This window comes from Talpa occidentalis, unplaced genomic scaffold (assembly GCF_014898055.3).
Source record: "Talpa occidentalis isolate TD23 unplaced genomic scaffold, MPIMG_talOcc4v2.1 talOcc4.8, whole genome shotgun sequence".
Classification (NCBI taxonomy): Eukaryota; Metazoa; Chordata; class Mammalia; order Eulipotyphla; family Talpidae; genus Talpa; species Talpa occidentalis.
In genome coordinates, this window is record NW_023605194.1 from 38,022,663 (window position 1) to 38,036,702 (window position 14,040).

At 48.6% G+C, this 14,040-nt stretch overlaps 1 protein-coding gene across 3 annotated transcripts in view; it reads left to right on the forward strand.

Moving 5' to 3' along the window:
- Nucleotides 1-14,040, forward strand: part of DLG5 (discs large MAGUK scaffold protein 5) — a 108,742-nt gene that overhangs the window by 37,255 nt on the left and 57,447 nt on the right. For all 3 annotated transcript variants that reach the window (XM_037497071.2, XM_054690555.1, XM_037497072.2), the window contains exon 2: nt 9,952-10,011. In XM_037497071.2, the coding sequence (XP_037352968.1) occupies nt 9,952-10,011 (60 nt within the window). The remainder of the gene's footprint in view (nt 1-9,951; nt 10,012-14,040) is intronic.

Sequence of the window (14,040 nt, forward strand, 5' to 3'; positions counted from 1 at the left end):
AAGAATGCTTTTTTTAATTAAACAAATGCTCATTAAAAAGCAAAAAAATGAAGGAAAAGGTTTCTAGGGAGCTCAGATTTCCTTAAGTATCTGCTGGGGGCCTGATGCTAGGGAAGGAGGCACAGTGGTCTCAGGCAGTCATCATCTCAGTGGGGTGGTGTTGGAGGCTCATACTATAGCTGCATGTACATGTTCCCTACCCCCAAGTACATGCAGCTATCTTGGACTAGCTACGGGGAACTTGAGGAGGAGGGTTGCTGAGCAGGCAGGTGAACCTTTATAACACACAGGTGGGCTCGGGGGCTCTTGCCTCTTGGGCTTTGACTTGTACCCAGGGACTTCACACTAAGAGCTGCTTCCTTTATTTGGCAGATGACAAGTCCCTATTTTATTTTATTTTTTAAGATTTTATTTATTTATGCATACAAGAACTGGGGTACAGGCCAGAGGTGCGGGGGAGGGGGTGAGAGGATTCGCCAGAGACAGAGTGGGGAACAGAACAGGCAGATTGACTGAAAACACTGCTGAGGGGAGTAGCGGGTGAGTCAGAAGAAGTCTGCTGTGCCACGTGGGTTGCTCCCTGGCCAGGGATTGAACTCATACTGTACTGGCTGCGGATAGCCTCATAGGGTGCGTCTTAACCCCTTGCGCCACCAGGGAGGCCCCCCGTTTTATTTTTTATAAAATATTTATTTTTATTTATGAATATAAGAACTGGGGTGTAGGCCAAAGGTGAGGGGCGGGGGGTGAAAGGATTCACCAGAGACAAAGTGGGGAGCAGAACAGGTGGATCTACTGAAATACACTGCTGAGGGGAGCAATGGCTGAGACAGGAGAGGTCTGCTGTACCATGTAGGTTGCTCCTGACCTGTGGGGGATTGAACTAGTGCTGCAGTGGCTGGCAATAGCTTGATGGTGCTGTCTTTAACCCCTGCGCCACCAGGGAGGCCCCTATATGAATTTCAGAGGCGACACAATTTAGAGCTTCACAGCAGTCGTTTCTGGTAGGCACATCTGTGCAGTGATGAGAGGCCCTGAGGCTGGCGCTATCACTGTTCCAGCTTGTGCTGTAGCCCAGTTCAGCGGTGCCTCCTCTGGACATCTGCAGAACGTCAGGCCTGGGCGATATAGGGGTCATCTTAAGCTCTGAGGAAGCTGAAGTATAACTAGAAAATGTGGCTCCAGCACTCTTCAGGCTTCAGCTAAGTGTTCATCTAGTGCTGGGCTGGGAGCTGCCAGCACAGGCAAACAGGCTTTGGGGGCTTGTGATGCGGGGAGGAGCCCACACGTGTTGGCTGTCAGGGCTACCTGCAGATGGCGCTGGGTGAGGACTGGGAGGAGACTGGAATCTGCAGGGGCTGGTGCACTTTGGTTTCATTTGCTATACTTTGTGGTTGTGGGTGTGGATTTTGGGTTTGTTTCACTTTACAAAATAGTGAAATATTTTCTCTTATTACTGAAGATTAACTTTCTCTCTTGAGGATTGCCTGTGTGTGAAAGATAACCCACATCCCCTTGGCATTTGAAATTGCTTCTCTAATCTCCTCTCCCATTTCCTGGGGTTGACTTGGGGCACGTTGAAGACTTTGTCTGACTAGGTTTTGCCTGGGGTACGGGTGGGGGAGCTCTTCTCTCTGCATTTGGGGAAAAATGTCCCTATGCCTGTTTTCTCAGTCTTGGAGTAGAAGATTGGTTATACCCTCAAATTGAAGCTGGGCTTGCTGAAATAATAGGTGTGACACTGGAGTAGATGAAAGACTGTGTTCTGGTTTTAGTGAGGACACTTGCTAACCTCACTTGATTTTTATTTGGCGGGGACGTGGAGGATGACAGGTAAAAGGATCACTCACTTGAGTGTGTTCGTCTCCCCAACCCCAAATCCAGAACTGTTACCCTGCCCTACCAGGAGATGACACCCAGAGCAGGGTTTGCTTTTGGCGATGGAAAGTCAGACTGAGAAGTATTCCCACCTGGTGCTGGGTTGATGGACAGACCCCCAAACTGGATCTCCTCTTGGAACTCAGTCATCCCTGATAGAGGGAGATAGAACAAGGAGGGGTGATTTTTATCAGGCACAGCTTTGTGCTTCTCCCAAAGCCTCCTAAATCTTTCCAGCCAGCGGAGGTGATGAAGGGAAGCAAGTTTTCTGACTGCTGACTTTTTATCTCTGGAAATCCAGCAGTCTTCCTCTTTCCTTAGGTGCCAGGAGGGCAGACCAGACCAGCAGTGAGTGAGAGAAGGATTTTTATTGACTGATTAATTCTAGGCATGCATGTATTGTTTTTCCTTTTTTTCATATTTTTGCCTTGGGACATTTTGTGAAGTGGGGGAGGGGAAGGCATCACAGATGGCAGTGCTGACTTGCAAAGTGTTTCCTCCGGATCGGGTAGTTCAGGTCCTTAGATGGTCCCAGGTCCAGCGATAAGGCAGCAAGTAGTGAGTGTAGAAGTCAGCAGGCTTTTTCGTCATGCTAACCCCACGCAGATTTCATGTGCAGGCTTGTGAGGTTAGTGCTCTAGTAACCTGGGAAATGAACCCCATTCACCTTTGAAAGATGGATTGCCGGTCCTTATGATGACCAAAACAAACCTCGTTACTATATTTTATTTATTTATTTATTTATTTATTTGTTTGTTTGTTTATTTATTTATTTATACAAGCACTGGGTACAGTCAGAAGCGCGGGAGGGTGAGAGAATTCACCAGAGCCAGAGCGGGGAGCAGAGCAGGCAGAAGGACCGAAGTACACTGCTGAGGGGAGCAGCGGGCGGCAGGAGAGGTCTGCGCGCCGTGTGGGACCCTCCTCCGGTGGCCGGGGAGCAGCCGGGGATCGAACCGGCGCCACAGAGGCCGGGGCAGCTTCGCAACCCAGCGCTCAACCGCTGCGCCATCCGGGAGGCCCTCGTTACTATATTTTAGCAACTCATTTTTGCTCTAAGACTTTGCAGCTCAATGGCTTTATCTCAGTGGGGAAAGAATACAATGAAGTTTTTTTTTTTTTGGGAAGATTTATTTATTTATACATACAAGAACTGGGGTATGGGCCAGAGGTGGGTGGGGGGGAGGGTGAGAGGATTCACTGGAGACAGGGTGGGGAACAGAACAGGCAGATTGAAATACACTGTTGAGGGGAGAAGTGGGCGAGTCAGGAGAGTCTGCTGCACCATGTGGGTAGCTCCCTTGCCAAGGATCGAACTTGTGCTGCAGTGGCTGGGAATAGCTTTATAGGTTGTATCTGTAACTCCTTGTGCCACCAGGGAGGCCCATAATGAAGTTTTAACTTAACAAACATAATATTTGGGGAAGGGAGTGGATCTTCACCTCATCTAAGGTTAACAACAAGACTCTTATTACCAGCCTCCCTGTGCAAATCAGGGAGGAGGTGATTTTCCCATCTAACGTGGCTGTGCAGGATACATGAAGGCAGGGCTTCCTTATTTGATGTGCCAGTCTCCTTTGATGTGCCAGGCTCCAAGACTGCTCCATGCCAGGCCCATGGTCTCTCCATACCTCTCTGAAATATTGGGGCATCTCAGCCTCCAAGTTTGGGTCTCAATGTCCATAGCCTTTGGCCCTGTAGAGAAAAGGAGGAGGGATGTGGCTGCATTGAACCCTGGTTCTGGGAGGGGGTTGCTCAGCAGCCAAAGAAACCCACCCTATCAGCTCCTGTATGCCGGTCTTAAAAAGCAGGGAGGTGGGCTCTGTGCAAGGTGGCCAGTGCACCACACTTTTACCCTCTCACCTTCCTCATCTCTGGGCTCATGGAGTCAGTTGCCTCCTGAGTGAAGGTGCCCACATTCTGGGACCTACCTCTGCATCCAGTGTGGGCGTGGGATGGGCAGCGGGTGGCCTTGGCACTTCTACCTTTCTTAATTCTCACTTCTAGTCTCCACGCCCAGCTCAGCTCACAGTGCCTGTTGAATGTCCTCTTGAATGAGGATGGAGGGGAGGGGGCAAACCCACCTGTCAGGAGATCCAGGCTAGGAGGCCTTGAACAGACCGGCCTTGCTCTGGGACTTACTTTCACAGGGGGCAGATTCTGCCTGTGCTTCCTTTAGGTTGATCTGGCTGTTGGGGTGCCTGTCCGAGTCCACCATCTTCCAGGCCCTACACCAGGCCTCTTCCTCTGTGAAGTCTCCCTTGACTGCTCTTGTATCTTTAGAGGCAGGCAGCAGCATTGTATTTTAGGGAACAGGAGCTGCAGGCTTTGGATTAGACTGCCTGGGTTTGTATCGAGTGTGTTCCCCGAGTGAGACTCTACCATGACCTGAATTAATTTTTCTACCATGACTGACTTTTTCTAACCCATAGTTTCCTCCTCTGTAAAATGGGCCTAATGACAACCTCGAGGTTGATGTGGAAATTAACTGGGACAGTGTATGCAGAGTGCTGAGCACATCCCGCACTTAACAGTACTCAGCACCAATTAGCAGCTATTATTATTATTATAGTGAATGCCTCACAGTTGAGCAGTTTGTCACTGTGGACTGTTTCAGCTCTTTATTCCAGTTCAGCTTTTAATTTAGATAATCACAGGATTGACAATTGATTGGAAGGTCTGGTTTTAACGTGATAGCAGAGCTAACAGAGCACTCGCCAGCCAGTTGTTTCAAGCTCTTATTAACTGAGTTGACCCTCTGTGAAATAAGGACTCCCATTATCCCACTGAACAGATAAACCCATGGAGACAGGGGAAGGCCGAGTGACTTCTTAAAGGCACATAGCTGCTAAATAACAGAGTTGGAGTTGGACCTAGACAGGCCGGTGCTGGTGTTAGAGTTGTCGTTGCCACTGCCACCATCTGCAGATGGAGCCCCAGACTCAGAGGGGAAGAGCTTCTGCAGAGCATCATGGCTGGTGCACCTTCAAAGCCCCTGCCTTGTTCTACCAAAGCTGGCCCAGGACCTCCCAGGGCCCATGCACGTTTTGGGAACCTGAGGGACAAGTGCAAGTATGAGAGTGATTGGCCCTCGGTCACCTGTGTTTCAGCTGTGGCAACTCAGGTGTGAATGAGGGGTGGGCACAGACTGGGGCAGACCTGATGTGCCTCCCTCCGGAATAGAGCCCTCAGGGAAGAGCAGTTTACTTTTGCCTTTACCCTTACTTTGAGGGGGTGCATGTCTTCACGATGATCCAGGTCAGTATGGCAGGCCAGCTTCTTCTGGTCCTTTGAGAGCACAGGGAGGACTCTGCGTGCTGGCTCAAGACAGGAACAAGTCCCTTCACATGGTGCAGGTGTCATGGGAGGAAGCGTGAGTCACTGTGGCCTTTCCAGCCCCAGGTGAATGGAGGGTGTGTTAGGGAACATACTCCTGTCTGTCTGGGGCCCCACAGTGTGCTGGAGGGGGCAGGAGAGGACCTGGGAGCGCCAGGGTGTTCCGTTAAGTTATCGCTAGGGTGATTGTACTGGAAGTTCTTTTGAAGTGGTCTCTGTGACCCAGTGGGGCTGAGTCACAGAGTAAACACAATTAGCAGAGGCTGGCTGGGCTCTTGGGAAGGAGGCAAACAATGCTTGTTGCCCAGCTGGTCCCAGAGAATTTGCTGCTCTCCCAGGGCTTCTGTCATACCTTCATTTGCATCCTACCTGCTGGCTCTGGTCAGCTTTGGTGCCCTACATACATTCCACCTGGAGACCCTGGGGCCCTGATAGAATGCAGAGTCCCAGGCCCATTCTACCCACTTAGACGCTGCACTTTGACCAGAGCGATTTCCCTTTCCCATCTCACTCTCCCATCCACATATCCATGAAAACCCAGTCCATGCTTTCCTTTTCTTACTCTGTTCCCAGTTTTTTGACTTTCTTGGGTCCTCTCAGGCCCTCTGCACAGGTTTGCCTGAGTTTATGGGGAACGTTCTGAGCTGGCAGTGCCCTGCTGCTGTGTGTGTGTGTTGGGGGGAGGTGGGGGGGAATCAATGTCTGTTGGGGAGCCTGGCAAACTGGACAGCCCTCCCGGTCTGGGCTACTCTGGGAGGTGGAGGGCTGTGCCTTATGTTTAGGGCTGGTGTAGGTGCCTTCAGGCCTGCTCCTGGGGGAATCTCAGCAACCTTGACTGGACCAGGTGAAGGCCAGAGAGGGGGCCTCCTTTTGGACTCCAGATTGGGCTGTGAAACTCCAGAGGTGGTGGTGACTGCCACCGCCCTTCAGAAGCCACAGGCTTTGTTTGAAAAGACACTTTAGTGGAGAGTAATGTCTTTTGCCTTTTCCCGATGGTCTTGCCCACACAGACTTTTTAAGACTGCAATAGCCACAGAGGCAAAGGATGACCGAGAAGACATCTACTTTGGGCCTTTTTTCCCTCTGAATGACGTGTGAGGCTCTGGGAACATTGTAGAAACTGGGCTCTGTCTAACCTGAATCACTCCCTGCCGGCCCCTACCACCAGCTCCCAGGAGCCCTGCCAGCTGGCTTGGGGAGCAGTGATGCCCAGAGGTGCAGAAGGAGATGCCGTGCTGCCCGAGTCAGCTTTCATCAGGACTTTGGGGACCGGGAAGAGGAACAAATGTGTTTGGTTGGCCAGTGGCTTCCCCAGCTGTGGAGGGAGATGGGTGGAGAGAGAGAAGGGTGTCTGCCAAGTTTAATTAACAGTGGAAATTCGCCGTGGGGGAGAAGAGAGACAATTTGAAGGGGAGGGGCGTCTTACTGGCAGTTGCGCACTGATGATGCCAATACTGGGAAAGAAGTGAGCTTTGCGGGGAGCGTTGATTAGAGCAGCCGAGGTGTTGCAAGCAGGACTGGGCTGAGCTCAGAGACGCTGGAGGTGTGAGTGGGAGAGTTTATTTGTGCCTGCTTTTCTGAGTAGGTGTCTTTTCAAAACAGTCCATCAACGTACCAGCCGACTAGTCTTCCTTGTCCTATAAAGAAAAGAAAATTAAAGAAATGGCAGTGACTTTGATGTTAGGCTGCTGTCTTGGTCTTAGTTGAGATCAGATCAGCGGTTACTTATAACTTTATTTCAGAGATCTTGTTTTTTTTTTAAAGATTTATTTATTTATACAAGAACCTGGGTATGGGCCAGATGCATGGGAGGTTGAGAGGATTCACCAGAGACAGAGCAGGGAACAGAACAGGCAGACCGACGAAATACATGGCTGAAGGGAGCAGTGGGCAAGGCAGGAGAGGTCTGCCGCACCCTGTGGGATTCTCACCGGCTGGCTGGGATCGAACCCACGCTGCAGAGGCTGTGGAGAGCTTCACAGTGCAGCGCTCAACCGCCTGCGCCACCAGGGAGGCCCTATTTCACAGATCTTTAAGCAACACTAAATGTTGATGATGTGGGAGGAGACATGATTGGAAGAGTTTGTGATGCTCATTGTTGAGACAAAAATGAAGAGGTGGTCAGTGGATCACAGAACAAATAGTATGGGTTGAACTTGAAATCCAGGAGGCATCTCTTTGAAGTTTGCTTATTTATTTTTTAAGAGGGTCAGGGAATTTCAGGCTGAATGGGGTTTTCTGGTTCCCTCGTCCTTCAAATGATGTGCAGATCCCCCCTGTGATATCCCTGCCAGGTATGCAAAGGGCATCCCATGAAATGTGTTGTAAACTCCCCCCACATGCCCCCTGGGGATGTTTCAGATCTGGGCTATGCTGTTTGGTAGACCCTCCTGACCTGCATCTCCAGCATCTACCCACTGTTCCCAGTTCTGCTGCCGGAAGCCATATCCAACAGATTGAATCCCTCCTGACAGTCCTATTTGAAGACAAACACTGCCCCCTCCCCTAGTCATCCTCTTCAGTACACACAACACACCTGCCAACTTTTTCTGGATTTCAGAAAACATGGTGTTGAGGCACTAGTCATTCCTGTCCTAGTTCTTGACGTCACCAATGTCCCTTTTCTCTTGTTTTCTTGTGTCTCTCCATATCATCACCTTTTCTGCCAGCTCACCTGTATGCTGTTACGCTGAGGCTGTTTCTCTGTCCATGTGAAGCCTTCATCTCCTTCCTGCAAGTCTTCCCCTTCCATAGGGGGCTTGCCTGTCCCCTGGTGATGTTTCCTCCCCTTCCCATGTGTTTATATCCTCTCCTCCCTTTCTCTGCTCTTTACCCCCATCTGTTCATCTCTTTTCCTTTCCTTTTGAGAGTATGCAGATAGGCTAGTTGAGAGTTGAGGTGGGGGGGGGGGCCTCCCTGGTGGCTCAAGCACTATGAAGCTATCAGTTCAATCCCCAGCCAGGGAGGTGACCCACATGGTGCAGCAGACCTCTCCTGTCCCGCCCGCTGCTCCCCTCAGCAGTGTATTTCAGTAGATCTGCCTGTTCTTCTCCCTGCTCTTTCTCTGGTGAATCCTCCCCCACACCTCTGTACCCCAGCTCTTGTATGCATAAATAAATAAAATAAATCTTAAAAAAAAAAAGAGTTGAGGTGGGTGTGAGTATTTTGTGGTGATATTCATCTGAGGAGGTGGGAACCTGTTCTCCTAAATCATAGTGTTGTCAACCAGTGTTACCTCAATAAAGAAAAATATGTATTTTCTTTACATTTGGCCCCTACATTTCTGTCTTGGAACCCAAGATCTCTTTCCCCCTTTGCAGTTTTCTGACACTAAACCCTTAAGGGACTTGTTCAGGGACTTACTCCAAAAATCCCACCCCTGTCTTACCTGCTCTGCCCACAACACACACCTCTCCATTGTAGTCGTTCTTATGGTTTCAAGAATAAAGCATTGCTTTCCTCCCATTATCCTGTTTTATTTGCCCCATCACCTTTGCACGTTGTACTTCTTGTTGCCCAATGTAGCCTCTGAGTCTGTTTGCCTTCCCTTTCAATTTCGTGTTGCCTCTCATCTTGATAAACAAAGCAGCCCTTCTGTTATCACTAATCATTGACATGGGATGGGAAAATTATCTTACAAACCATCCGGTCCAACCCCTTCCTTTTACACACGAGGAAACAGAGTTCAAAAAAACTGAAGCAACTTGCTCATCCACTGGGTTCAGAAACTAGATTTATTGACGTGAGAGGTGTTTTTTTTTTAATTTATTTTTATTTTATGCATACAAGAGCTGAGGTACAGGCCAGAAGTGTGTGTGTGTGTGTGGGGGGGGGGGGGGGAGGATTCACCAGAGACAGAGTGGGGAACAGAGCAGGCAGATCAACCGAAGTACACTGCTGAGGGGAGCAGTGGAGTCAGGAGAGGTCTGTTGCGCCATGTGGGTTGCTCCCCCACCAGCCTGGGATTGAGCTGCTGCAGAGGCTGCAGACAGCTTCACAGGCTGCGTCTTAACCCCTTGTGCGACCAAGGAGGCCCAACTTGAGAGTTTTTTCTGATGCAAGACAGGTGACATCCTGACTTTTGAGGATATTTGTATTCAGACCAAACCATGGTGGTTGTTTCTACAACCAGGAGTTAATGTTAAGTGTTGCCCCCCCAAAAAAAGCAGGTGCTGCTCTCCAACTTCAGTGACTGTAATTGCTCATAATTTTATGAGTAACTTTTAATAAGGGGGCAGTCACTGACTAAATTATTAGGGACTGACCTTGAATACAGTTAGAACCTAAGAGCAGAACAATCAGGCAAAAAGGAGAAATAGTTCAAGATGTTTAACTTATGTAATGTTATTACCTGCATGGAAGCCAGAACCATCTTGATAAAAATCTAAGGGAAATCCCCAGACCCCATTTTAAGGGGTTGCTCTGATGTTGCTCCGATGCTGAGTCTTTCCCCAGATATTCCAACAACACACCAGCATATTGACTCCAGGTTCTCCTCTGCCCTGTGTAGGTCAGTCTCAGAGCAAGAGGTTGCAGAAAGGTGAGGTGGAAGAGGGGCAGAAACACCAAAGACTAGAGCCTGCTGATCTTGCTCCCCTGTTTAGGGCTCCTTGGTCAGGTGCAGTGTTAGTTTTCAGCCTGGCAGTGACTGAAGATTAGTTGGCCTAATGGTGGTTTGTGGTATAGACAAGAGACCCTTTGGGGTTAGTAACAAATGGTCTGTCCTTCTGTCCCCAGGCTCCTGCTTGTCCATCATGCCATCAGACTCAGGAAGCAGCAGCTCCCTCAGCAGTGTGGGTGAGTACACTCTCCCTGGAAACCCCTCCTTCCAGGAGGATACCAGGTGGGTTAGGGGTTTGGGTGTGAGCTGGGGCAGCCCTGGCTTCAGGGGATGTCAGATTATCTGCTGTTGAATCCATTCACGTTTTTTCTCATCGCCGATATGTCCTCTCAGCAGAGGAGGGTAGAAATCTGGCCCTGCTCTTGGGAGGCAGCTGGATGCTGGTGGCAAGCACGCATTTTGCCATTGCTTTCCTTTGTCGGGACATAGGACTTCTCAGTGAGCCTGTTGTTCTACTTTACCAGGGTCATAGTGACCACTCTCCATAAGACTGGCTCCTTTTGGGACTGTGCTTTGTGAGCAGGAGCAGGCATTGGGCATTATTTTGCCTTGGGCATGGGAGTAGCCAGGCAGGCTGAGATGGATGTGTTTCTTTGAAGCACATAGTGTGAGGCCCAGCTGCTTGCACTTGACTGATGATGCCCTGCAGAAAGGTTGTAATAGTCTCCTAGCCTGCCCAAGCACTGGGACCCATCCAACATGCTCCATCACCTCCATGTGACACCCCTAGTGCAGTTTCTGATGTCCTGATCTGACCTAGTGGTGAATTGTTGGGACAGGAACTTTGTTGCCACTTTGCAGCTGGAACATGATGAGGGACACAGCAGTCGTAGAGCAGGTTTGCAAGGCAAGACTCTCTTATTTGAGCAGAAGTTCTTGTGCCATTTATTGAAAGCATACAGGCTAGTAAAAGCTGATCATGCGACAATGGTATGAGAAATAAGGCCTGGAGGGTGAGGGGCTAGGAATGGAGGACAAAATTTTACGAGGGACAGGGAAGGGGACATCGTGACCACACGTCAATAGACATTTGCGTCAGCAAAGTATTTGATGTTATCACAGGTAGAGTTATCCCGAGACCACCATGCACATAGCCACGTAATCAGGTAAACAGTGGCCTAGGTATCCCTGAGCCTGCCTTGTGATATGGGTTATACGCCATAGGTAGTCAAGGAATTCTCTGCTGTGATTTCTAGATAGCAAATAGGTCACAGTTGCCCATGAGTGGCCAGTTAGTAGCCAGCTCATAGAACCCACTGTGAATGGAGAGGTTTTGAGTTGGAAGGACTCACAGAGATCATCAGGCTCAATTACTTTGTTTTCTTCCATCTAACTCCCAGAGAGAGCAGGTCTCCAGCCTGAGACTCCAGAACTACCCAGGTGCGGAGTTTGCTGTGTTAAGTTGGCTAAAGCTTACAGAGCAGCCCCAGAGTGCCGGCAGTGCTTGGGACACAGCAGAGAACAGGCAGATGTCCCTGTGCTTGTGGATCCTAAGGTCTAGTGGGGGACAGTAAATAAGTAATTATAACATGTGGTCAGACAGTGATGGGGGAAGACAGGTACCACTTAGAAGGACCCCGTTAATTTGTTGGGACTGCCAGTACAAAACACCAGGCTGAGTGCCTCACACAATAGACGTTCTTTCAGAGTTTTGGAGGCCAGAAGGCTGAGATGGAGTTGTCAACAAGTCCGTGCTCCCTCTGAAGGCTCTCTGTATGCACATATCCAGGCCTTTCTCCTTCCTTCTGGTGCTGTGCTGGCCATCGTTGGCATTCCTTGACTTGTGGATGTTTCATCTTAGTCTCTACCTTTATCTTCACATGGTGTTCTCCAATTGTGATCCAAATTTACCCTTTTAAATAGGACACCGGTCACACTGGTTTAGGAGTCTGTCCTTTGTCCCCTGACTGGAGGGCCTGATTGGCTTCCCTGGTTATCATTAGATCCTCAGGTGGTTTGTCCTGTTTCAGCTCCAGCTTGACTCTCCCTGCTTACTGTGCCTTTGCTCCCCAAACCCCATGCTGTTGCTAACCAACAGTCTTGAAGGTTGCAGTGTGTGTGTGCTGAAACATCTCCAGGCAGTTTTCATTGGCTAAGCCATGTGGTTTCCTTGAGGCTGTCCCCCACTCCTTGCAGCCTGTTACTAAGTAACCTGCCCCATGGGTAGGCCCTGTGGATCTGCTCTGGGTATGCTGCTCCTTACAGGCAATTGATACTTTCTCCTCCCCAGTCATCCTGATTTAATTTCTCAGTTGCTTTTTATTTCTCACCCTGGGTAACTGGGGACGTTCACAGAAGGAGAGGAGACAGTTCTGGGCAGCTTTTATAAAATGGGGCTTAAATTTCATGTAAATTGAAGTAACAGGAGAAATTTATTTAAAGAGAGGCCTCCTGATTCATTGGCAGGAGAAGGAACTGGAGTGCTTCTTCTGTCCTGGTGACGATTCCTGGAATGTGCAGCCCCCGGTTGATAGGGCATGTGGGGTAGTCACCAAGCAGGCAAGGCAGGGACCTGGCTCCTGGGGCCTGCTCAGGCTCCCTCCTATGGGCCTTTACTGTTAGGGGCCTGTTTCCTCTGCTTATCAGACGAGTGGGACCATCTCCCCTCTTGGAGCACATGCTCATGCTCACAGGGGTCCCAGTGCAGCCTGAGCCCCATCTTACTGTCTATCCAACTATCTCAGTCTGTCTGGGCTACTTCAACAATACCACTGATGGGGTGGCTTAGGGAAAAAGACTTCTTTCTCATGGTTCTGAGACTGGGAGGCTCTCACTCAAGAGAGATGGAGTATTTAGTGAGGGCTTTCTTCCTATCTCACAGGTGGTATCTGAGCACTGAATGTTTATATGGCAGAAGAGCAAGAGAACTCTCTGGGACCTTATCTATTAAATAATTAAATTTTAATTTAACTTTTTTGGGTAAGATTTATTTATTTATGCATACAAGAATAGGGATCTAGGCCAGAGGTGCAAGGAGTGAGAGGATTCGCCAGAGACAGTGGGGAGCAGAACAGGCAGATTGACTGAAGTACATTGCTAAGGGGAGCAGTGGGCGAGTCAGGAGAGGTCTGCTGCGCCATGTGGGTCCTCCCTGGCTGGGGATCGAACTCGTGCTGCAATAGCTGCGGAGAGCTTCGTAGGTTGTATCTTAACTCCTAGCGCCACCAGGAAGGCCCTAATTTAACATTTTAAAAACTAGAATGATGTGAAGGTTCATGAAGGTGTATCCTGTTTGTTGCTACATTCTTAGAACTAGGACCGTGCCTGGTACAAGGAAACTCCTCATATATTAAATAAATAAAACATAAACAATTGGATAGAAAAATGGGCAAAGGAAAATTACATACAAACAGAAAATGGCTAATTAATGGATAAGATGTTCAAACTTTAAACTTAAATATGCAAATGAAAAAAATAACTCACATGATAAACAAGATAGGCAAAATTTAGCTAGTGTAAACTGGTTCAACTTTTTGCAGGTTAATTTAACAGTTCTCTCGATATTTTATGAGTTCTTTCAGTAGGAATTATTCTACTGGGAATTTAACCTACAGAAACAATTGTATAGATAGAAAGAAATTGTTTCATGACACCATTGTTAATAGAAGGAAATAATCGGAAGCAACACATAATGCTCCATCAATCAAGAATTAGGTTATGGAACATATATAGAACACAACAATATAAAAGTTTTCAAGAAGAATGACTCATTGCTTAATGGGTAATTCACAGCAGGAGTGGGCTGGAGGTTGGGAGAGAATAAAGAAAGAACAAATACCAGAAAGGTGGATTGACAGCTGTTGATCATCTGCTGGAGGTGGTTGTTGGCTGTTCTGGTAGATAGCTTTAGAAGAGATTACCCATATAAATAAAGGGTCTTTGGAATCTTCAGTCATTTTTAAGTGTGTAAAGAGGCCCTAAGATCAAAAAGTTGAACTTTTTTAGGACCTTGTGCTCTGGGACAGGCAGAGGAAGAAAATCTCAGTGTTGACATTTACTGACTGTGACCTGGACGAGGTACTGAACCTTGTTAAGAGTTTGTTTCCTAACCTTTGAATTGTCAATAACAACAGTATCTTCCTTGATTGGCTGGAATGAGATAATGTATGGAAAGCACATGGAAACCTCAGAGGTGCACTGGGGATTCTTGTGGTGGTCGCCTTTGCGGCTGCAGAGCACACTGGGGAGCCTAAGCTGCAAATCCA